Genomic DNA, 23,767 nt, shown 5'->3' on the forward strand with positions numbered 1-23,767 from the left:
TCATAGCTGTAGTTGAAGCGAGAGCTTTGGCCTCACCCATTTCGTGAAGTAATCGGCGGCCACTATTATAAATTTGACGGCGCCAGGAGCCTCTGGGAAGGGTCCCACCATGTTGATTCCCCACTGCTGAAAAGGCCATGCAGTGGATACAGGGATAAGGTCGTTCTTAGGGCGCAGGGTTTTTGGAGAATGTCGCCGACAGGAGTCGCACTTGCGGATCTCCTTCAGGGCATCGACATGCATCCCTGGCCAGTAATATCCGGCGCTCATAATCTTCGCGACAACCATGCGTGGTCCTGAATGGATGCCGCAGATCCCTTCATGGATCTCCCTGATCAAGTAGTTCGCATCTTGGGGGTCCACACAGCGCAGTAGTGGCCCCAAGAAGGATTTTCGGTACAGAATACCGCCATTCATTTCGTAATGCAGGGCCTTGTTTTGAATCTTCCTTGCCTCTGCTCTGTTTTCAAGGAGTATCCCCTCTTGCAAATATTGGATTATAGGGGTCATCCAGGATGGTTGCCCCATCTCGATCACATTTACTTGTCGCAGCAAGACTGATGGATTCTTGAGTACTTCGATTCTTACATCTTTGGCAAGGTGTTGAAAGGAAGTTGAAGCAAGCTTGCTCAAGGCATCGGTCGGTTTGTTTTCAGAGCGATTGATGTGGATTACCTTGTGAGACTGGAACTGCTGAAGCAATTCTTTCGCTTGCTCTAGATATAGGGCCATAACCTCGCCATTTGCATCGTATACACCGTTAACTTGGCTGGCTATCAGGAGTGAATCAACGTGTGCTTGTAAATTTTTAGCTCCCATTTTGATTGCGAGGCGTAAGCTTGCCAGAAATGCTTCGTACTCCGCCTCGTTGTTGGTGTTTTTAAAGTCCAACTTGATGGCGTAAGTAAATTCATGATTCTCAGGGCTCACAAGGCGCAATCCTGCTCCCGCGTCGTCCTCATTTGAGGCCCCATCGGTATAAAGCATCCAAGTCTCATTTGTCGTGTCTTTTTCAGGGGTCTCTATCAGCTCACACTCTTTGATTTTATCAACTGGGACTTCTGTGATGAAGTCAGCTAGGACTTGGCCCTTGATGGCTGGGCGCGGCCTGTACAAAATGTTGTGGCCTCCCAGCTCTATGGCCCATTTTGCTAACCGCCCGGACGTTTCTGGTTTCTGCAATATCGTGCCGATATGGAAGTTGGTAAGCACGGTTATCACATGTCCTGTAAAATATCTGCGCAGCCGTCGGGAGGCGTGTAGTAGCGCGAGAACCAATTTTTCCATCGTGGAATATCTTGTTTCCGGGTCAGTGAGTACCCTGCTGACGTAATAAATTGGAGTTTGGACTCCATTTCTCTCTACCAGTAATACCGACCCTACTGCCTTATCCGAAGAAGACAAGTACAGTATGAGTGGTTCTTTTTCGAACGGTGCAGTCAGGGTAGGGAGCTCGATCAAACATTCCTTCATTTGCTGAAAAGCTGTCTCTACCTTGGGGGTCCATTTGAACTCTTGTTTCTTCACACAGTTGTGCAACGTGCTGATAAAGGGGTACGACTTCGCGGCGTGATTGGAAAGAAAACGGTTAAGCGCAGCTAGGCGGCCGGCCAACCGTTGCATCTCTTTGATTGTTCGCGGCGATGGCATTCGCTCCATGGCCTGGACTTTCTCTGGGTTTACTTTAAAACCGCCGTTTGTGACTATGAAGCCTAAAAACTTCCCTACTTCCATGCCAAAAGAACACTTGGCTGGATTCAACTTCATATTTACACTGCGCAATGAATTAAACGTTTTTTCGATGTCCTTCAACATTTGGTCCTCTTCGGGACTTTTAACCACTAGATCATCGATGTAAACTTCAATGTGCTTTCCGATGTCCCCCGCGAAGGTCTTGTCCATTAAGCGTTGGTATGTTGCGCCAGCATTTTTCAGACCGAATGGCATCTTTGTGTAACAAAAGATTCCAAGATCGGTTCTAAAAGCTGTCTTGTCCTCATCTTCGAGCTTCATCTGGACTTGATGATAACCTTTGTAGCAATCCAAGAAACACTTCCATCTATATGGCGTAAGAGAGTCTATCTTTTTATCGATCTCAGGCAAAGAATAACAATCTTTAGGGCATGCCTTGTTGAGATCGGTATAATCTACGCACATTCGCCATCCACCATTTGACTTTTCCACCATTACTGGGTTCGCGACCCAACTCTGATAACGCACTTCTCGCAAAATCCCAGCCTTGAGCAGCTCACATACTTGATCATTCATTGCTTTCGTTTTGTCTGCTCCTAAGCTGCGCCTTCTTTGGACCTTTGGTTCAACAGAAGGGTAAGTGTTTAAGCAATGTTCGGTTATGTTGCGTGGGACGCCGGTCATGTCTGCCGGGGTCCAGGCAAAGATATCCATATTTCTGAATAGTAATTGCTTTAAACGCGTTCGGATGTCTGACGAAATGGCGTGGCCAATTGTCACTGTTTGCTCTGGGTATTTGCGGTTTAAAACCCATTTTTCAGGCTCGGTTGCTGAAACCTTCGCCGCTTTTGCTGGGCGCAATTCTTCAGTTGACATTACTTCTTTCTTGGCGTAGATGATTGCCACTCCCGTCTTGGTTGGGAACCCTATCGCTGAATGTGGAGTTGAAGTAACCATGTTTAGCTCGCCTTGGGTTTCCCTCCCAATTAACACATCATGCCTCGACTTGATGGGCATCACCATAAAATTCACGCTTGTTCTTGAATGCTTCCCGTCAGACAGTGTGATGGGGAAACTGATCTGACCAAGTGGGAAAACCATCTCGTTGCAAAATCCGGACAAAGGATAATCAACTGGCTCGAGTCTCGCTTTGTCCTCTTCATCGAATTGGTTAAAACACTGTTCATAAATGATGTCAGTTGTACTTCCTGGATCAATGAATATGTACTCCGTTTCATAATGGCCGATGATGTCACACCCTGGCTTTGCGGAAGCGTGGTTAATTTGGTGTGACTTCTTAATACCATAGCTTAACCATAACAAAGCTATATGAATAAAAACCATGCAAGATCATCCATTTAATTTAGTTTTAAAAACCAAGTACAATAACATTGTATCAACGGGAACACACCCTAAAACATAAACATTGTTCAACAAACACAAACATCAACATAACACAAACACAGTTTAAGGACTGTGACTTGTCCAGGAAAGAGTCACATTCCCTAAACCCGGATGACCTCGTGCTAGTGCAACGGGAAAACGTGCCATACCGTGCCAGATCCTTTAATTCCCTGGAATACATGTAAGTTGAAAAATCAACAATAATGTCGAGCGAGTTCATGCATAAGTGAGTAAATAAACCTTTGTATTTATCAAAATCCTGGTATGTAGAAAATAAGGAAAAAGAGATCACCAATGGTTTGCAAGGCCATTGATATGTGTGAAATGCAAATAGGAAGGCTCAAACCTAGCAGATTTATGTGTCGGGTACAAAGTCATCCTGAGGTCCGTTATGCTGGGCCTGGGACTGGGCTCGCTACACCCAAATAGATCTATTGCTCCTGCCCCTCGGTCCTACCCTGAGGATTAATGACCTCAAGTTTCCGCCTACCCATTCACATGATCTAAGTAATAACCCTCCTTACGCTAACCATACCATGTAAGAAATATTCGTAATCATAGTAACATGTATTTCACCCCCGCAGTTTAGAAAACTGAAAACATTTAAGAGAAAAGGGGGGACATGAACTCACAGTCGGTGCGTCTCTACCAAGTATACTCCAAGTCAAGCAGCTGTGCAACGACCTACATGTACTAACTCTATTAGACGGACGGCCGTGCCTTAGCTTTATGGTTTACGTTTTAGGAAATAGTTAGACAACTATTTCGTGTTTACGTTCTGTGCATACTTGGTAATTATTTTCCTTCCCAAGGATGGGGGATTTAATACATGTGTGTTCGTATATCTTGAAAATATATTATTAAGTCTCACTTAATATATATTTATTTCTAATTCCCAAAATATAAATATTTTTGTCAAAAATATTATATTTTTTTTCTTCACAAAATTCTCCCAAAATAATACTTTGGCGAATATACGCGTTCATAAATATTTCCGTAAATTGCGTAAGTTACGTTTTAACGGTCGAGTGGTAATAGTAATTACCGGTGTAACTTATATATTTATCGTGAAAGCGTTCGTATTATTTTGGATTCGTTAACGTTTGATAATATTATTTTTACTCTAAAAATAATATTATATACTTCACCAAATAATGACAAATAATGTTGTGAAAAATATATTTACTAAATATATATTTATCACGTTTAATTTTGTGAAAATCCCACCTCCGATATTTTGTAAATAAAGTCGTGGCGAAACTTATATATTTTGAAAACATGTCAAAAAGTATTTCGAACACTTATGGTGAAAATAATTCTAAGTGTTAGGTTTTTGGAAAAATTTCGCCAGAGTTTCCTCTGTAACTGGAGGTGGCCACGCTTTCAAGCGTATCATTTTCTTTTACAAATCAATTCAACAACTTCTTTATTCGATCAAAACAATTTTCAACACAACAACTAGTTAATAATTATGTAAATCGCATAAATCACATGAACTTGTAGTTTTCTAAAATTATAGTGTAAATCTCATCACTTTAGCGGATCTTTATATGAATTAATCCGGTTTCGTAAAAACCCCGTTTTTATAGAAATTCCGTCTTTACAACTTCTCGTCATCTTTTACAAAAATTGTTATTTTGTCGAAACTTTTGTGTTACACAAGTGCTTACACACTTGTGTGTTCTAAAAATCATATTTGCAAGTGTAAGATCCGTTTTTAGAAAACATGATTTATTTGACACGTGGTTCTTTGAAAATACCGCTTGCAGATACGTAGATCTGCTAGTTTTAAATACTATTTCACAAGTAAAAACGCTTTTACACAAGTTCATGATTCGTGTGTGGTAGAGTTTCACCTTTTAACCCTTGTTCCATTCAAAAGATCCTTATGTCATGATCCATGATCATGACCAAACCGGGTTAAACGATGATCCAAGCTACCACAACATAGATCGGGTCCAAATAACCACACAAAATAAATACTACAACATTTACACAACTTGTAAGCTTTTAACCATCATTATTCATGTTTTTAGTAAACTTTAAAGCTTCATCTTGCAAGATTTCGAGTTTTAACCGTTACACATTATATTAACCACTTCAAATTAGTTCGAGTAAGGGATTTAAGCATCATACCACTAGCTCGAGGCTAGGGAAGAATCTAAGCGCAAAATGAGAGGATAAAAGCCAGAGAAAGAGGTCCTTCGAGCTCCGAGTGCACCAAGCCTCCTAATACGTGACCCTTAACACTTGTATGATGTTGGAATTGGATGAACAAAATCGAAAAATGGTGGGATGGCCAAGGGGGTGTTCGGCCGAGATATAGAGCAAGAGGGAGAGAGTAATTTTTTTTGTGTGTTGGAATGTGAATGTTCTAATGTGCAACTCTTAGTTTTTATAGACAAATATTAGAGTTATGGACCAAAGGATCATGTGCCTATTAGATACTAAACAACCTTGATTAAAATAATCAAAAGGAACAAAGTGTGTCCCCCTTAGTTGGGGCCGGTTAGCAAGGGGGGGGGTTCTAGTTGGATTTTAACTAGTTAGTTGGTTATTAGTTAAGTTAAGTAGGTTAGTTAAGTAGTTAACCCGGTTAGTTGTGTGTAGTGTTTTATGGCGGGTGTTAGGGTGTTCAGGGACCCTAACTGGCTCAGAAAAAAAGATGAATAATGTTAATGACAATATTTTCATGTCCCGGGTAAAGTCCGGTTGTTCGGTTGGATAGTAATCCGTTAAAGCGCTTAACAAAGCTTTAGGGTGTCGTTAATACCATTTTTAGTGACACAACTTATTCCCGACACTTTGGAAAGTGTCAAGTAATATTTTTCTCATGTTTTGGCACTTTATTAGTTAACCAATTGCTGAATTGTTGGTTAAAGTGCTGAATCTTGTGCTTAGTGCATGTTTTAGGCACATCCGATCACTGTAACTTATTCCTAGAGACGCAGTTCTACAACCCTTGTATCCCTACACTCACTATGGGTGTAGTAACATATTTCGGGCTCATACAGGCCTTAGAGGCAATATCTGCCTGATGCTGGCTTTATCAGCATGTTCAATAGGTTATCCGTTCATAGTGCTACTGTGCTTTTGTGTATCATGTTTGTCACTAGAGCTCAGCATGTAAATAATGTAGTGACAGTAAATAGAGTATGATGCAGATATGTACAAGTATCAGAATTCAAGTAGCAGTTCATCAGTAATTTCAAATAAGCACAGTAATTAAGCAGCAATTAATTATTAATTATACCGTACGGATACCTGGTTTAGTGAGGGTTGTCACATTCTCCCCCCGTTAGAAAAATTTCGTCCCGAAATTTTAAGTTCTGCTTGTAGAAGCAGGGTTCTTGGGAAATAAGTGGGGGCATTTCTCTTTCATCCGGTCCTCACGTTCCCAGGTGTATTCAGAACCATGTCTGGCATTCCAACGAACCTTGACGAGCTTGACACTGCTCCGGCGGGTCTTGTTTACTTTCCAATCCGTAACCTCAACGGGTTCTTCAACGAAGTGGAGCGTGTCGTCAACATGAATTTCGTCGGTAGGAATGACAACGGTATCTTGCGTTGGACTGTTCCTCAAATTTGATACGTGAAACGTATCGTGAACACCATTCAGTTCGGCAGGTAGATCCAACTTGTATGCTACGGACCCAATTCTTTCTAGAATTCTGAACGGGCCAATATACCGCAGATTCAACTTCCCACGCTTCCCGAAGCGTGCCACACCCTTCCAGGGTGATACCTTCAACAAAACCATATCTCCTACCTCAAACTCCAGAGGCTTCCTTTTTCGATCCGCGTAGGCTTTCTGACGGTCACGAGCCGCACTGATGCGATCTCAGATCTGTGCAATCTTATCTGTGGTTTCCTGGACCACATCAGGACCAACCAACTGTCTATCACCTGCGTCAGACCAACAAAGTGGTGATCTGCACTTGCGGCCATATAGAGCTTCGAATGGCGCAGCACCAATACTGGCGTGATAGTTGTTGTTGTATGAAAATTCGACCAAAGGCAAATGCTTATCCCAGCTACCGCCCAAATCCATCACACATGCTCTCAGCATGTCTTCCAAAGTCTGTATCGTCCGCTCACTTTGACCGTCGGTCTGCGGGTGAAACGCGGTGCTCATATTCAATTGCGAGCCAAAAGCTTCTTGGAAGGATTGCCAAATCCTTGATACGAACCTTCCGTCTCTATCAGAGATGATTGAGAGAGGTACTCCATGGCGCGTAACGATTTCTCTCATGTAAATTTCGGCCAAGTTGCTCGTATTATCCTTCTCTCTGATAGGTAAGAAGTGCGCAGATTTCATTAATCGATCCTGTTGGGATTGAACCCTACTAGAGGAACAGATGATGTAAAGCCAAAACTGGTTCAGAACAGTGGATTCATCATAAGAAGCAGTTTGCACTAAACTTTCCCCTTGAAAGTGATCCTAACATCTGATATGCTCCAAGTACTGCCCTTATCAACAACTGCTGTACCTGGAAGCTACTGATCAAGTTAAAAACTGATGAAGGACTAAAGCCCTGCTGCCCAATCTACTGCCTTGAGTCAAGCACTGCTGACCATGATAAGTACTGCTGGGTTCACAACAGTGGAAGGATGCAGCAGCAGTTTTGATTCTCTTTATGTAATGTAAAGCCAAAGCACTGATGAAGTTTAAAGGCTGAAGCTCAATATACTGATGAATTCCAAGCACTGATGAAGAACTAAAGTACTGCTCTTTCAAGGCCTGATCACCCTTTGAAGAAAGCACTGATGCTCAACATCAGTGGTCGACTGCAACAGTGGAATGAAGAATCAGTGTTTATACATCAGTGTTTTAAGTATAATCAGTTTCTGTATGCTCAGTAGTTGTAGAACAGTAGATAGAGTTTGTTAGTCTGTTAGATGTCACTTTCATGGTGACGTCAGCTGTGATGCATCAGTGGTTTGGACTGCCTAGAAATGTAACGGTACCCTGTACTGTTACATTTGATTGACTGAGTAGATTCTTCTTCTCCAGTCCAATCCTTTCATCTTGTGCAACCAACCTTGGAGTATCAGGCTGAGGGGGAGTTTAGTATTGTAAGCATGCTTGTAATCATTTGCTTTGTACTTTAATCATTCGACTCAATGAGAAGCAATTGTTTACAAAACTATTTTCTCTATATTGATTGTGTTTACAAAGTTTGTTTTCATTTCCGCTGCACTTAATCTTGTTGTATCATCATTGATTTGTCAAAACTAAACAAACAAGCACAATCATGAGAGCCTCGGATCCTAACAATTGGTATCAGAGCTTGGACAGTCAAAATTCGATCTAACAATCAATTTGACATAACAGTTCAGCTCAAAATTCATTGATACTAAGGTTGGTTGCATTTAGTTGAAAAACAGAGTAACGAGTAAATCATGGTCAAAGTGGTTATTCAAAAACTCTGTAAAACAACCAAGATGTCATATGACACACAAATATCAAACAACAAATGTTATCATGCATGTGTCACTCATAGTTTTCAGATCTGTGAAATATCTGATAAATTATGAGATCGTTCAATATTTCAAAATTGATTTCAAATGTTGTTTCGATATTTGTGATGTTCTTAATAAACACTAAAGTATGTACCTCAGATCAGCAAAACTTGTGTTCTTCTAAGACACTAGTATACCGCTGATATAGAAAAGAGGGAAATAAAACTTTAGTCAAAAATTTCTCATGTGTTCAAAGGCAAGTTGAGTATCCTCAAAAGGACCAAATCAACTTTGTCAAAACACATTAAGAAAATAAGGTGTCAAAATAGTCCAAATCATGCGTAATGTGAGATCTAGTAATAAAACATGTACAAATATGACTAGATCTTTCAAAACATTACTTCAAAGTGATTCTGGACTAAGCATGTTCAAAATAAGATCTCCTAGTGAGCATTTTTGAACATATGAATAAAAAGGGTAGAAAGGGAAAAAGAAAAGGAACAAATCTCAAAGTGTGGCTATCTCAAAATTTTGAATTCAAAAGAAAAGGGTATAAGCCCAAAACACTTAAGAGTCCACAGGTTAATCCTACAAAAGGAAAACCAAAAATAGATCTGCATTTTTGGTTAAACATAATGTCATCAATCAACCATGCTTAATCACTGTATCAGGGAAGTTTAGGTAACAAAGGTATCTCCAGATATTTTTTAATAAAGAGGAATAGGCCAAATTTCTCAGAAATTATTCACATGGTAATAAGGTTCACAAAGAACTTTCAAAACCTTTGTGAACGGGCTCCTCATGGTAACAATCACTGACAAGGAAATGGTACCAAACAGTGGTTACAGGACTTTGGTTCAAACCACTGACCATTGTCCTAAGCTTGAGAATGAAATGATCTTGACCTTATTCGAAGTTACTTTAACTCTTGAGACACACCAGATCTAATTGATTTTATTATCAGAAAACTTTTACTCTTCAAATAACACAAGATATATTATTCTTTATTTTTCCTTAAGAATGATATACTTTGCACTTTTACTTGTTTTTGGTAATAAAAGTTCAATCACCTGTTGGGATATATAATTCCTTTATTTTTGCATAGGGTGATATATTCCTTGATAATGAATCAAAAGGAGATGGTGAAATAGTTAGGGACATTTCAAACTCAAGTTTCCATCTCATATCAAAGTTGATTGTTAATAAATTTCAAACATCTGGTTGCTCATGTTTTACTCTAATTCTCAAAAGGAATATTAAAACACAAAATGAGTGATCAAAGCTAAATGTGATAATCATCTGGGATACTCAACCACTGTCAAAATCTATAGAAGTGTTCAAAACTTGAAATAGATAAGTGGTAAAACCTGAATGCAAGGGCCAGAAAATTTTCTACATTAAAAATCCCTGTAAACCCTGTTGATATGATTAATTCTGATAAATTAGCATCTAAAATGTGTTTGTCAAGAATTTGATTCTGCAGGTAACTCACATTCACCATCAACAGATGTTCGACGTGATACTAAAATCATTTCCATCATCAGAGCAGCAGATGTACAAAACAGCTGTTAAAGCTCATCCACTGATGAACAAACAGTGTTTGACCAAAATCCAGTATCTCATTCATCCATCATCACTTGACATCAGACACCACTTTGTGGGGGATTGCTATGAAAAAGGTTTGATTTCTCTGTATCATGTCCATCCTAAAGATCAGTTGGCAGATGTACAAACCTAAGAATTTGATACATCTACCTTTGAAAACTTCATCTATAGGATTGGAATGCTAAACATGGATCAAAGCAAGTTATCTTGTACTCCATGTGTAAATAGCGTCAAAATGCTTTCAGAAAATCAAAATAAAGCCCTAAAAATAGTTAAAATTGAATTTTCTCAATAAATCTCTAAAGTCTGATGAAACCTTAATTTCCAAAACACAAGCAGAGGTTCCTGAGCAGATTTTAGCAACTACCACTACTCCTCAGGCACATGCTGCTGAGCCCACTGCTCAAGGTGATCACAGCAGCAAAACAACTGTTGTGAAACCCACACCTAAATCCACCAAAACAAAAGAAAAATCAAAAACCCCCCAAACCAATCAATAAAGGCAACTCTAGAAGATGAGATCCCAGAGCAACTGCCAGTGACAGCACAAAAGTCACTATAAACCATTGCTGCTACTTCCTCACAGTAGATGGTAGAAAGGTCTCAACCCATGCCTCAAACTCCTCCTGCTTCCTCTAAAAAGGAACAGGTTGTAAGAACAGGGACACCAAATTATGATGCTCTGGAATCACTTGATTTCATCATCCACAGTCCACTGCCCGGGGCAAATTCACTTTCAACTCCCATCATCATTTCACAAATATCAACATCAATAATGATCTTGTTGCATGCTTTGGATATAACTCAGACATAAATCAGTTCCTCTCAACCACCTATCACTGAGAGTATACTCCAACAAGTGACTGAGTCTGATGCTTATACCTCTGATGTCCCAGCAACAATTGAGGAGGTTACACCCCTTGAGTTACAAGTAACTCTTGGTGGTAATTCAAGAGAAGTAGCTACTATAAGTGCTGAACCCACTGGTTTGCATTTGGACAGTAGTTTCATCAATAAGACTTCCTTGAAGGCAATTTCTTCACTGGGAACTCGTGTGTATCCAGTCTTCACTGGTTCATAAAAGGTGTTTCTCATTATGAAGAAAGAAGTCCCCAGTACCAAGAAAAAGGGGCATCAGTGGTTAATGTTTGGAGTACACACCCTACCTCAACCACTGATAAAACCACTACTAGTGGGAAATCAGATGATCCCATTAAATTGGGTGATGGTTTAAGGTACCTAGAATTAACGGATAGAATTGAGAAACTGGATACCTCTGTTGCAGATTCTAAGAAATGCTGCATCAGTTGTTGAAAGTACAAATGGTGCAACCCACTACTGTTCCAACTCAAGCACTTGCTCCACCACAAGCACCTGCTGCAAATGAGCTATGGAATTTATTTCAACCCCTGCACTTATCTTCGAAAGAGTTGATGATGCCAAAAAGGGGGAGAAAATGACTCTGAGGAAAATCTCTCAGTAACTTCTGCTGAAACATCTGTCAAAGAAAAGGAAAAGGGAGGTGATGAAACCCTGAAAATTCAAGCAGATGATGAAGATACACAAATGAGGATCGTTCAAAGTCAAGTCACTTCAGCTGGTCTCAAAACCACTGCTGATATTAAAAGGGTGAGGGATGAGAGTAGAGCTTTGGTTGAGAAAAAGTTAGTTCTGCAAAAAGAAAAAGAAGAGGTTGGTACTTCATTAAAGAAGAGTCCTGTTAGAAAAACAAGGCAATCAACCACCACAGCTTCTAAAACTAAGCCAGTTACTACTTCAACCACAACTTCTGTTCCCACAAAATCACTTACACCTCCACCATTAACAACATCATACACACCACCTGCTGCCATCCTTCATCAAAGAAGGAAACAAAGCAGATGGATGCAGAAATACCAAAAGAAGACCAAGCTTCAGAAGAATGTATCATAAAGATGGTTCTTCAGACACTTAGAGCAGAATTACAAGTAACATCAAAATCTCAAGACACTGCTCAAAGTTGTCATCACCAGGCCTCAATCTCCAAACTCATCATTCAAATAAACCTCTCCCAAGAAACCCATTGGATTCAAAAATACTAAAGTGGATGTCTGATCAAAAGACCCACGTATTGACTTTGCTCAGATCCAATGGTGAGGTGAAGCATATATCAAGGAAAAATGCACTTGGCCTGGGTGTAGAAGATTTACAAGATCTCCTTGAGCTTACACTGTGCAGGGATGAGGGTGATAAGGAATCCATGAACTTTGAATTACAATTCAAAGGTCAAGAAAGGGAACTCCTGATGAGACAATAAAGATCCTGAATAATGAAGTGTTTTGGCATCATCTGTTCCAGGGGGAGATTGTTGGGATTGAACCCTACCAGAGGAACAGATGATGTAAAGCCAAAACTGGTTCAGAACAATGGATTCATCATAAGAAGCAGTTTGCACTAAACTTTCCCCTTGAAAGTGATCCTAACATCTGATATGCTCCAAGTACTGCCCTTATCAACAACTGCTGTACCTGGAAGCTACTGATCAAGTTAAAAACTGATGAAGGACTAAAGCCCTGCTGCCCAATCTACTGCCTTGAGTCAAGCACTGCTGACCATGATAAGTACTGCTGGGTTCACAGCAGTGGAAGGATGCAGCAGTAGTTTTGATTCTCTTTATGTAATGTAAAGCCAAAGCACTGATGAAGTTTAAAGGCTGAAGCTCAATCTACTGATGAATTCCAAGCACTGATGAAGAACTAAAGTACTGCTCTTTCAAGGCCTGATCACCCTTTGAAGAAAGCACTGATGCTCAACATCAGTGGTCGACTGCAACAGTGGAATGAAGAATCAGTGTTTATACATCAGTGTTTTAAGTATAATCAGTGTCTGTATGCTCAGTAGTTGTAGAACAGTAGATAGAGTTTGTTAGTCTGTTAGATGTCACTTTCATGGTGACGTCAGATGTGATGCATCAGTGGTTTGGACTGCCTATAAATGTAACGGTACCCTGTACTGTTACATTTGATTGACTGAGTAGATTCTTCTTCTCCAGTCCAATCCTTTCATCTTGTGTAACCAACCTTGGAGTATCAGGCTGAGGGGGAGTTTAGTATTGTAAGCATGCTTGTAATCATTTGCTTTGTACTTTAATCATTCGACTCAATGAGAAGCAATTGTTTACAAAACTATTTTCTCTATATTGATTGTGTTTACAAAGTTTGTTTTCATTTCCGCTGCTCTTAATCTTGTTGTATCATCATTGATTTGTCAAAACTAAACAAACAAGCACAATCATGAGAGCCTCGGATCCTAACAGATCCACTATTACCCAAATAGTGTCATGGCCTTTTGGTGTTCTTGGCAACTTCGTAACAAAATCCATGGAGATTTGTTCCCACTTCCACTTGGGAATTTATGGTTGTTGCAGAAGTCCTGAAGGCTTCTGGTATTCCGCCTTCACTTTAGCGCATGTTAAACATTTGCTCACATAAACAGCAACATCGCCTTTCATCCTAGGCCACCAATAATAATCTTTAAGGTCCTGGTACATCTTATCCGCTCCAGGGTGGATAGAGTACCGCGATTTGTGAGCTTCATCGAAAATAACCTTCCTTAAACCTCCAAACAAAGGAACCCAAATCCTTTCCTCAAAACATAACGTTCCTTCCCTGTTTGGTACCAATAGCTTCTCCATCCCACGGAGATATTCTTCTTCAAGGTTCCCTTCCTTGAGAGCTTGTTTCTGCGCGGCTCGAATGCGCAAGGAAAGATCGGTCTGAATAATCATTTCTAAAGCCCTAACCCTTATGGGCTTGATCCTTTCTTTTCGACTTAGGGCGTCGGCGACCACATTCGCCTTCCCTAGGTGGTACTTTATCTCGCAGTCGTAATCGTTCAGCAACTCAACCCAACGTCTTTGTCTCATATTCAGCTCCTTCTGGTTGAATATGTGCTGTAGACTCTTGTGATCTGTGAAAATCGTACATGTCGTACCATAAAGGTAGTGTCTCCAGATCTTTAAAGCAAAAACCACTGCGCCGAATTCCAAATCGTGAGTGGTATAGTTCTTTTCATGTACTTTCAGCTGACTCGATGCGTAAGCTATAACCTTTTGGCGTTGCATCAACACGCAACCCAATCCTTGACGTGAGGCGTCACAGTATACCACAAAATCATCTGTACCTTCCGGTAGTGCTAAGATTGGCGCATTGCAGAGCTTATCCTTCAATATCTGGAACGCTTCTTTCTGTTTGATTCCCCAATCAAACTTCTTATCCTTCTGAGTGAGAAGCGTCAATGGTTGAGCGATTTTTGAAAAGTTCTCAATGAACCTTCGATAATAGCCAGCCAAACCCAAGAATTGTCGAATCTCGGTTTGCGTCTTTGGCGTTTCCCAGTTCTTGATCGCTTCGATCTTGGTGGGATCCACGTGGATTCCATCTCCATTTACCACGTGCCTAAGGAATTGCACTTCTCGTAGCCAAAACTCGCACTTAGAGAACTTGGCATACAACTGTTCCTTCTTTAGCAGCTCCAAAATGGCTCTTAAATGTTGTTCGTGCTCGGCCTTCGTCCTTGAATAAATCAAGATATCATCGATGAACACTATCACGAACTTATCCAAATACGGCTTGCAAACTCTGTTCATCAAATCCATGAACACTGCAGGTGCGTTTGTTAATCCAAACGGCATGACTAGAAACTTGTAGTGTCCATATCGAGTTCTGAAGGATGTCTTCGGGATACTCTCCTCCTGTATCCTTAACTGATGGTATCCAGATCGAAGATCGATCTTTGAATAAAAGCTCGAACCTTGCAGTTGATCAAACAGATCATCAATCCTTGGCAGAGGGTATCTATTCTTGATCGTCAACTTGTTCAACTCCCGGTAGTCAATGCACATACGAAAGCTACCGTCCTTCTTCTTGACAAACAAGACCGGAGCTCCCCAAGGCGAGAAGCTTGGTCGGATAAATCCCTTGTCTAACAACTCTTGAAGTTGTGTCGACAGTTCTTGCATCTCAGACGGAGCAAGCCTATAGGGTGCCTTAGCCACAGGCGCGGCGCCTGGAACTAAGTCGATGTGAAACTCCACTTGCCTCTGAGGTGGCAATCTAGGCAAGTCTTCTGGGAAGACTTCTGGATATTCCCTCGCGACAGGAATGTCTTCGATCTTCGGTTCTTCAGCTTTCTTATCCACAATGTGTGCCAGAAAGGCAGCACATCCCTTCTGTAAACATTTTCGCGCTTTGAGGCAGCTGATAATCCTTAACGGCGTATCACGCTTCTCTCCGTGAACCACAATGGTCTCACCATCTTCGGTTGGGATACGAACGACCTTTTCGTGACAAAGTATTTCTGCCTTATTGCCTGATAACCAATCCATTCCTACCACCACGTCGAAGCTTCCCAACTGGACGGGTAGTAGATCCAGAGCAAACTCACGCTCTCCCAATTCGATCACACAACCTCTGATAACTTCATTGGCTTCTACCAACTTTCCATTAGCCAATTCGATCGAGTACGGAACGTCTAATTTACTAGCGGCTAAACCAAGCATATTCTAAAACTCTAATGACACGAAGCTATAATCGGCGCCAGTATCAAATAAAACGGATGCATAGCGTTGGTTTACAGGGAACGTACCAGTGACAACATTGGGATCCTGGCGCGCTTCCCTCGCTTCAAGGTTAAATACTCTACCACGAGCTTGATTTAACTCCGGGCAGTTCCTCTTGTAATGCCCAAGATCACCACAGTTGAAGCATCTGGATCTTTACCCATTTCCACCAGCATTTCCCGCTTGATTGTTCCTCTGGTTACGATTTTCAGCGCCCGCTTGATTAGCATTGTTAACTCGGTTTCCATCACCTCCATTGTTCCCTTGTGGGCGATTTCCATTTCCGCCCCGGTTGGTGTTTCTGTTTCCGAATCCTCCCTGGCCTCTCTGGCCAGCTATGGCCCAACAAGAATCCTTCAAGTGGCCAGTCTTTCCACAAGCTTCACAAACTTTCAAACCACAACGGCCAGAATGGTGGCGCTGGCAGGTATTACACTTGGGCTGGGTGCCCATGTATCCTTTTCCTTTCTTCCCACTACCAGCTGTACCCTGAGCTAGCGTGCTTGATTCCCCTTTCTTAACCACACCGCTAGTGCCTTGCTTGAAGTTTGAAAACTTCCGCTTGTTACCTCCTGATGACTCCACATGAGTCTCTTTCTTCTTTGGCTCAGCTTCATCAAACTTGTTCAGGCGAATAGCTTCCTCTGTGAGAGCCACGCTCAAATCAATCGCCTCAGTAATAGTCGCAGGCTTGGAGGAGGTCACCATGCTTATGATTTGAGGAGCTAATCCCCAAATAAAACGTTCAATCCTTTTGAATTATGGAGTGACCATGTAGGGTGCCACATGTGATAAGTCGTGGAACCTCTGAACGTATTCTGCGATCTTTGGACCTTCCATCTTTAAATGCCAAAACTCTGTCTCCAATTTTTGGATTTCAGCGCGGGAACAGTACTTTTTGCGCATAAGTTCCTTCAGTTCGGTCCAGGTCAGCGCGTAGGCAGCAGCTTCACCAAGTGTCTGTACTTGCAAATTCCACCAAGATAGGGCTCCATCCAAGAATAGCCCAGAGATATAGGTGACTTGCTGATCCAGTGCGCATTTGCTCATGCGAAGAACAGATTCGGTTTTCTCAGCCCAACGAACAAAGGCGACAGCACCTCCTGTGCCATCAAAGTTGACTGGCTTGCAGTCCAGAAACTGCTTGTAGGTGCACCCTGCACGTACAGTATAACATGTGAACGACATTAGCATCTTTGCTATAGACATCCAGTTAGGTCATGGTATGTCTAAATGACTTAGTGTTACCATGAGGTGGGTTGTTGTTGTTGCCTGAGTTGCTTCCACTAATCCCTCCCTGAGAGGCGGCATATTGTGCGATGGCAGCAGCGATGATTTGCTGGAGTTCTGCCTGATTGGTAGGCATTTGCGGTTCTTGACGTCTCGGCGGCATCTTCAAAAGATGTGTTTACGTCGGTCAGGCCATAGTAAAGCGCACATATATAATAATAGTAATAGTACATAACATCTCATGTTATCAATATATCATTCACATATCATCTCTTATCACAAATATCATTCACACAACATCCCATGTCATCAAAACATAAATAATAAATTAAGCATCAAATATGATGAGAATACTGCGATTGCCATATATCGAGACCACATAGTAAGTGTATCAGTACATCACAGTGTCATACAATCATCAATCAACTAGGGGCTACATCACCCCTGTCCAAAAACTATATCAAATCAGTGTCACTACATCCCATGTACAAAATCAACAAAAGTCATAATCAGAAGGTAGTCTCCAAAAATGTTGTGCAATCAAAAGCAATCGCGGTCCTCTCACCAATGTCTACCCAAACGGTACTGATGAGCTCTATACGGATGGCGGTGGAGGAGGGGGAAAGTGAGTGTAAAACAAACGACGCAACTGGAGCCAGTCCTCCTCCATGGCTCTCTGAGTACGAATAAAAGAAGCAACCTGTTGCTCCAAAGCGAGAAGTCGTGCAGCATAGTCTGGTGGTACCGGTCGAGAAGGCTGCAAAGGAGAGTGGGTTTGACCATGACACGGACATGGCGGCGGCTGAGCTCTCTCGAGCTCCTGAATGCGCTGCGTGTGTGACTCATGCTGAAAAACGAAAGACATCAACACGTCCTCAATAGTGTGCCCCACATGGAAGGGATGGTAGGGGTCAGTCGGTGGCATAACAGGTGGTGTCGACCAAGGAAACGGCTCACTGGTGGGATCAAAAGGTGGCACATGAAATGGAGAAACAGGGGGTAAAACAGGTGGAAACTGTGGCATGAAGGGAACAGGCGTCGGCACATGCCCAAAGGGATGGGCCAAAGAACCCTCTCCAGGTCGCGCTGGAGGTGTAAACTGAGGAAATGGAAAAGAGAAATCAACGTATCGTGCATCAGTGATGTGAGGGGGAATAGGTGGAACATCATCATCAGCAGGAATCCACCTGTGCTGTGCGTGCTCATCTGGTGGATCCATGTGGGCCGCGAACAGTGCATGCTCGGGCTCTAGTGGAACGGGATCAGGTGGGGGAGCAACAAAAGGGTGAACGGGTGCATCAGCAATAAGTGGGTGATCAACATGATCAGCAGCAATGACATGTCGCCCTCCAACAATGGAGCATCCACAGTGATCATCGATAAGTGGGTCAGCAGCCACAGGCTCAATAGGCATGCCAACATGAACGGGGTCATGCTCAAGCACTGGGTCTAGAGCGGCTGCCTGCTCAGGGGCCATGGCAGGCTCGGGATCATCAAAAGCCATCTCAAAGTCAAACTCGGGGTCGATGGGATTCACTGGGTCAGCTGGGTCGACTGGATCCTCCATAGGCTGATCCATCGGTATAAACTCTATATCCTGATCCGGGTCGAACCCCGGGGGAAAGATAGGATCAGAATCCTCCACATCATCATGGTCGAACACAAAACTAGGAATAGGAGCAACAGAGGATGCCTGGTCAGGATCTGAACCATGCGAAAAGTGTTGTGCGCTCAGAGTGTGGGAAGGTGCGGATGCCACAGACTCAAAGGAGTCTGGGACCGGAGAGTGTGCGGGTGACTCCTCTGTGGGAGCATCTGCGATCATCAGAAGATCGCCAGCAGGAAGAAGGGCCTCGCCCTGGATCTCATCCTCGATGGGCTCATCATCATACAGATCAATGTCGCCGTCAGCCTCGGCGTCAAGAAGTAAATCATACGCAGGATAAACAGCTAGGGGTATGGGAGCAGGAATCTCCACTAACGGTAGGTACTCAACAAGAGGGCCATCGGCGAGCTCATCAGCCCCGTCAGGTAGTGCGAAGGGCTGGAAGTCGTCCTCATCCGTGCTAGAAACGTCCGACGTGTGCACCTCGTGCTCTGAAGATGCTAGGTCATCAGATACTACAGGTCTAGGTCCGGTGGTGTCTGAGTCGCATACGCACAAACATGTCGCATGGCACAGGCGACTCATGATGTCTGTAACATAAATACAAATATGCACAAATAATCAGTCATACAATCAGATAAACACATTAGTCACCAAGTAAGAAATCACATAATTTTCCTAGTCCCAATAACCTCCCAGTCTCTAAGACTGACACTCCTAGTCCCACTAGCCAAATTCCTCCCAGTCTCTAAGACTGCTCTATCATCCACCTCGACTTCTTAGATCGAGCCTCGGCCTCCAAGACCGAGCCTCAGCCTCCAAGACTGAGCCTACTCTCCCTAGTCCCACTAGCCATCTACCTCGATCTCTTAGATCGAGCCTCGATCTCCAAGACCGAGCCTCAGCCTCCAAGACTGAGCCTACTCATCCTAGTCTCACTAGCCCTCTACCTCGATCTCTAAGATCGAGCCTCGGCCTCCAAGACCGAGCCTCAGCCTCCAAGACTGAGCCTAAAAATAAATAAATAAAATGTGCTCAACATTTGTTTATAAAAAGGTTTTGGATCTGGACTTAAGTGGTATGCAGTAAAAATGTTTTCGTGAGAGCCCTAGTGATCATAGTCTAGACTCGAGAAGGAATTCTAGTTCGCTATATCCAGAGCTCTGATACCAAGCTGTCACACCCTGGCTTTGCGGAAGCGTGGTTAATTTGGTGTGACTTCTTAATACCATAGCTTAACCATAATAAAGCTATATGAATAAAAACCATGCAAGATCATCCATTTAATTTAGTTTTAAAAACCAAGTACAATAACATTGTATCAACGGGAACACACCCTAAAACATAAACATTGTTCAACAAACACAAACATCAACATAACACAAACACAGTTTAAGGACTGTGACTTGTCCAGGAAAGAGTCACATTCCCTAAACCCGGATGACCTTGTGCTAGTGCAGCGGGAAAACGTGCCATACCGTGCCAGATCCTTTAATTCCCTGAAATACATGTAAGTTGAAAAATCAACAATAATGTTGAGCGAGTTCATGCGTAAGTGAGTAAATAAACCTTTGTATTTATCAAAATCCTGGTATGTAGCAAATAAGGAAAAAGAGATCACCAATGGTTTGCAAGGCCATTGATATGTGTGAAATACAAGTAGGAAGGCTCAAACCTAGCAGATTTATACGTCGGGTACAAAGTCATCCCGAGGTCCGTTATGCTGGGCCTGGGACTGGGCTCGCTACACCCAAATAGATCTATCGCTCCTGCCCCTCGGTCCTACCCTGAGGATTAATGACCTCAAGTTTCCGCCTACCCATTCACATGATCTAAGTAATAACCTTCCTTACGCTAACCATACCATGTAAGAAATATTCGTAATCATAGTAACATGTATTTCACCCCCGCAGTTTAGAAAACTGAAAACAGTTAAGAGAAAAGGGGGGACATGAACTCACAGTCGGTGCGTCTCTACCAAGTATACTCCAAGTCAAGCAGCTGTGCAACGACCTACATGTACTAACTCTATTAGACGGACGGCCGTGCCTTAGCTTTATGGTTTACGTTTTAGGAAATAGTTAGACAACTATTTCGTGTTTACGTTCTGTGCATACTTGGTAATTATTTTCCTTCCCAAGGATGGGGGATTTAATACATGTGTGTTCGTATATCTTGAAAATATATTATTAAGTCTCACTTAATATATATTTATTTCTAATTCCCAAAATATAAATATTTTTCTCAAAAATATTATATTTTTTTTCTTCACAAAATTCTCCCAAAATAATACTTTGGCGAATATACACGTTCATAAATATTTCCGTAAATTGCGTAAGTTACGTTTTAACGGTCGAGTGGTAATAGTAATTACCGGTGTAACTTATATATTTATCGTGAAAGTGTTCGTATTATTTTGGATTCGTTAACGTTTGATAATATTATTTTTACCCTAAAAATAATATTATATACTTCACCAAATAATGACAAATAATGTTGTGAAAAATATATTTACTAAATATATATTTATCACGTTTAATTTTGTGAAAATCCCACCTCCGATATTTTGTAAATAAAGTCGTGGCGAAACTTATATATTTTGAAAACATGTCAAAAAGTATTTCGAACACTTATGGTGAAAATAATTCTAAGTGTTAGGTTTTTGGAAAAATTTCGCCAGAGTTTCCTCTGTAACTGGAGGTGGCCACGCTTTCAAGCGTATCATTTTCTTTTACAAATCAATTCAACAACTTCTTTATTCGATCAAAACAATTTTCAACACAACAACTAGTTAATAATTATGTAAATCGCATAAATCACATGAACTTGTAGTTTTCTAAAATTATAGTGTAAATCTCATCACTTTAGCGGATCTTTATATGAATTAATCCGGTTTCGTAAAAACCCCGTTTTTATAGAAATTCCGTCTTTACAACTTCTCGTCATCTTTTACAAAAATTGTTATTTTGTCGAAACTTTTGTGTTACACAAGTGCTTACACACTTGTGTGTTCTAAAAATCATATTTGCAAGTGTAAGATCCGTTTTTAGAAAACATGATTTCTTTGACACGTGGTTCTTTGAAAATACCGCTTGCAGATACGTAGATCTGCTAGTTTTAAATACTATTTCACAAGTAAAAACGCTTTTACACAAGTTCATGATTCGTGTGTGGTAGAGTTTCACCTTTTAACCCTTGTTCCATTCAAAAGATCCTTATGTCATGATCCATGATCATGACCAAACCGGGTTAAACGATGATCAAAGCTACCACAACATAGATCGGGTCCAAATAACCACACAAAATAAATACTACAACATTTACACAACTTGTAAGCTTTTAACCATCATTATTCATGTTTTTAGTAAACTTTAAAGCTTCATCTTGCAAGATTTCGAGTTTTAACCGTTACACATTATATTAACCACTTCAAATTAGTTCGAGTAAGGGATTTAAGCATCATACCACTAGCTCGAGGCTAGGGAAGAATCTAAGCGCAAAATGAGAGGATAAAAGCTAGAGAAAGAGGTCCTTCGAGCTCCGAGTGTACCAAGCCTCCTAATACGTGACCCTTAACACTTGTATGATGTTGGAATTGGATGAACAAAATCGAAAAATGGTGGGATGGCCAAGGGGGTGTTCGGCCGAGATATAGAGCAAGAGGGAGAGAGTAACTTTTTTTGTGTGTTGGAATGTGAATGTTCTAATGTGCAACTCTTAGTTTTTATAGACAAATATTAGAGTTATGGACCAAAGGATCATGTGCCTATTAGATACTAAACAACCTTGATTAAAATAATCAAAAGGAACAAAGTATGTCCCCCTTAGTTGGGGCCGGTTAGCAGGGGGGGTTCTAGTTGGATTTTAACTAGTTAGTTGGTTATTAGTTAAGTTAAGTAGGTTAGTTAAGTAGTTAACCCGGTTAGTTGTGTGTAGTGTTTTATGGCGGGTGTTAGGGTGTTCAGGGACCCTAACTGGCTCAGAAAAAAGATGAATAATGTTAATGACAATATTTTCATGTCCCGGGTAAAGTCCGGTTGTTCGGTTGGATAGTAATCCGTTAAAGCGCTTAACAAAGCTTTAGGGTGTCGTTAATACCATTTTTAGTGACACAACTTATTTCCGACACTTTGGAAAGTGTCTAGTAATATTTTTCTCATGTTTTGGCACTTTATTAGTTAACCAATTGCTGAATTGTTGGTTAAAGTGCTGAATCTTGTGCTTAGTGCATGTTTTAGGCACATCCGATCACTGTAACTTATTCCTAAAGACGCAGTTCTACAACCCTTGTATCCCTACACTCACTATGGGTGTAGTAACATATTTCGGGCTCATACAGGCCTTAGAGGCAATATCTGCCTGATGCTGGCTTTATCAGCATGTTCAATAGGTTATCCGTTCATAGTGCTACTGTGCTTTTATGCATCATGTTTGTCACTAGAGCTCAGCATGTAAATAATGTAGTGACAGTAAATAGAGTATGATGCAGATATGTACAAGTATCAGAATTCAAGTAGCAGTTCATCAGTAATTTCAAATAAGCACAGTAATTAAGCAGCAATTAATTATTAATTATACCGTACGGATACCTGGTTTAGTGAGGGTTGTCACAGATGATACCGGTAATGACGACGGGTCGTGTGGCGCGAGGACCGCCGCGCACTACCGGGAAAATGACCTGTTGCTCTTGCCATGAAGGCTCATAGGGGCGCTTGCCTTTCTCTTTTGCGCTGTATCTCGGTCCGTTGACCATGTGGGTCTCTAAGCGTCGGACTTTCTTGTAATTTCCTTCGTCGTGGCGTTGGAGCTGACGAGTTTCTTTGCGCACGTTCTTCACCAAGTGGCTTAGCTTACTGCTCTTTAGCGCTTTCTCAATCTCTTGGCGCAAACTATAGCAATCATCGGTCAAGTGCCCTGAGTCTGTATGAAAATCACAGTACAAGTTGGGGTCTTGCCCCTTCTTGTTTGTCATAGGTCTGGGAGCCTTGAAATCATGGTTCTCCGTCATCAATACCTCTTTTGGTGTTTTTATGAGCGGAGTCCAGTGCTTGTCACGATTATCATCTTTGACTGCTTTCCTGTAACCGATCCGGTCTATTGTTTCACGCGCGTCCTCTCTATAGCGCAGCCTTTCATCATGGCCCCTTTGATCTCCCAGACTTCCAATC

At 41.6% G+C, this 23,767-nt stretch overlaps 1 protein-coding gene across 1 annotated transcript; it reads right to left on the minus strand.

Moving 5' to 3' along the window:
* On the minus strand, positions 1–23,607 carry LOC118488871. Its single transcript, XM_035986282.1, has 4 exons — positions 23,220–23,607; positions 1,840–2,900; positions 1,366–1,761; positions 1–1,176 (listed from the first exon to the last, which is right to left on the minus strand). The coding sequence occupies exons 1-4, from the start codon at positions 23,605–23,607 to the stop codon at positions 1–3; spliced, it is 3,021 nt and encodes a 1,006-aa protein (XP_035842175.1).
* Positions 23,608–23,767: the final 160 nt, after the last annotated feature.

This window comes from Helianthus annuus, chromosome 17 (assembly GCF_002127325.2).
Source record: "Helianthus annuus cultivar XRQ/B chromosome 17, HanXRQr2.0-SUNRISE, whole genome shotgun sequence".
Lineage (NCBI taxonomy): Eukaryota > Viridiplantae > Streptophyta > Magnoliopsida > Asterales > Asteraceae > Helianthus > Helianthus annuus.

What these genes read in the sequence shown, in the direction of transcription:
- LOC118488871 (XM_035986282.1), bottom strand. Translation starts at nt 23,607, where the DNA reads ATGACGGAGAACCATGATTTCAAGGCTCCCAGACCTATGACAAACAAG. An exon ending in ACGACCCGTCGTCATTACCG is followed by an intron (nt 2,901 to 23,219) that starts GTATCATCTGTG and finishes TCATTGATCCAG; the next exon opens with GAAGTACAACTGACATCATT. An exon ending in TTTACATCGATGATCTAGTG is followed by an intron (nt 1,762 to 1,839) that starts GTTAAAAGTCCC and finishes GTAAATATGAAG; the next exon opens with TTGAATCCAGCCAAGTGTTC.